We start from the raw sequence: 1,789 nt of genomic DNA, 5'->3' as shown, positions 1-1,789 counted from the left end.
CCTTTAAATAGGGGTGGTCGTTTTAAGGGGGGGCGGGCGGGGAGAAGGATAGGCAAATAGAGCAAGAAGATAAAGCGAGATAGAGGCGCTGCTCATCCCTTTATGGCGCGAGCCTGCTCACTTTCAGGAATGGGCTTACAATAAATTGGGCTTAAAAATAAATAAATACTCCAGACAGATATTCCTTGTTTTTAAAAAAGGGAAGAGCTTTTATTTATTGAACTGCCTTCCCATCCCGGCATTATATTTTCATAGGGGTTAATAAAAGATTAGGACGGGGTTGTTTTTTGTTATTTCTTAAAAGAATATTTTATTTTTCTGAAATAAGGCAGCTGGCGGTTGTCGCAAAGCGAAGGGTGGGTCGAAAGGGGTGCAGACATGTCTCTGAAAGTCACCTTGTACGAGTTGGCGGACATCTCCATAGGGACTCCCGAAGTTGGCCATGTCAATTTCAATGCCCTCCACACCCTCCTCCATGCCATCCTCAGGTACCTCAAAATCCAGGATGCCATGACGGAGGTCAAGGTGGATCGGGGCCCGCCATCCAAGCCAGACATGCCGGAGGCTATTGAGACGGGGGTTGGGGAGATACTGTCCGATGAAGAGTTGCTGAAGGGCAAGGATGGCAGGGCAGGCAAGGAGGGCCGGGAAGGCAGGGCAGGCAAGGAAGGCAGGCCAGGCAAGGAAGGCTTGGAGGGCAAGGAAGGCAAGGAAGGCAAAGGCCTGGAGGGCAAGGAAGGCAAAGAAGGCTTGGAGGGCAAGGAAGGCAAAGAAGGCCTAGAGGGCAAGGAAGGCAAAGAAGGCAGGCCCAGGAAGGAAAAGGGGGTTCCAGACAAAGACATAGAATCTCGCCTTGACGACTTGGAAAAGAAAATGTTTGCGCTGCAGGCTAACCTGCAAGGGATGGCAGATCAGGTGCAAGGGGTGGAAGATCAGGTCCAAGGAATGCAAGATCAAGTGCAGGGAGTCCAGGGGAAAGTGCAGGGGTTGGGAAAGCGGGTCAAAGGGTTTGAACAGCAAATGTCTGGCCTAGAGAAGCTGCCTTCGGGTACCGACTTGATGGATAAAGCCAGGAGTGGCTCTGTGGCCGATCTATGGCAAGCGATGCAGTTGCAGAAGAAAGTTGAAGCCAATGAAGAGGGCATCAACAAGGTATGTGAACGATTAAAAACACACACCCAGATTGTAGAAATTACAGGGGCATGCAAAGGTTACATCGGAACTGAGTTAAGAGTGCCCTTTATAGCGATTGCGAACAATATTAATTTTAGACTAGTTTTCAAAGGAGGCACGAGGACTGTTTTGGTTTGGTTATTTTTCCTTTAAAGGCCTAACTCGCTGCAGGGATACAGTACAGCAAGCTGTCAATCATTCCTTTCTGAAAGTTCCACCCCGCCCCAAAGATGTTTAACTGTCAACTTGTGTTGGAGTGATGTTGTGTTGGCAAACACCATAAACTGCTGCACCGTGATTCTAGATCTGTTGTGCAGATCTCGGCAGTACCTGAAGCTTCCTCCGTGGAGGTGATGCCTCCTGGAATTATGAACAGAAGCATAAATAAATGTTTCCCCATGGAATCATTTAGTAACCCTTAAGAAAATGCATCAAATATTCACTTGGTATTTACATCTAGGTTCCTTGTCAATACAAGCTTCACCTTCAAATTTCCAGAATTAGTATTAATTCCTGTTTTACGTTTTTGACTTAAGAGTTTGAATAATTTTTCAAGCGACTGATTATTAAAATGTTGGTTCATACATTTCAAAAACAGTGCATGCCAAAGCTTTTG

The 1,789-nt window shown here is 46.6% G+C and overlaps 1 protein-coding gene across 3 annotated transcripts in view; it reads left to right on the top strand.

Moving 5' to 3' along the window:
- The first annotated feature begins 46 nt into the window (after positions 1-46).
- Positions 47-1,789, top strand: part of QRICH2 (glutamine rich 2) — a 40,926-nt gene continuing 39,183 nt past the window's right edge. For all 3 annotated transcript variants that reach the window (XM_028717000.2, XM_028716999.2, XM_028716997.2), the window contains exon 1: positions 47-1,152. In XM_028717000.2, the coding sequence (XP_028572833.2) occupies positions 379-1,152 (774 nt within the window). In that variant the 5' untranslated portion in view covers positions 47-378. The remainder of the gene's footprint in view (positions 1,153-1,789) is intronic.

This window comes from Podarcis muralis, chromosome 2 (assembly GCF_964188315.1).
Source record: "Podarcis muralis chromosome 2, rPodMur119.hap1.1, whole genome shotgun sequence".
Lineage (NCBI taxonomy): Eukaryota > Metazoa > Chordata > Lepidosauria > Squamata > Lacertidae > Podarcis > Podarcis muralis.
Note: the sequence above shows the minus strand (reverse complement) of the source record. Positions and strands in the feature narration are given on the sequence as shown.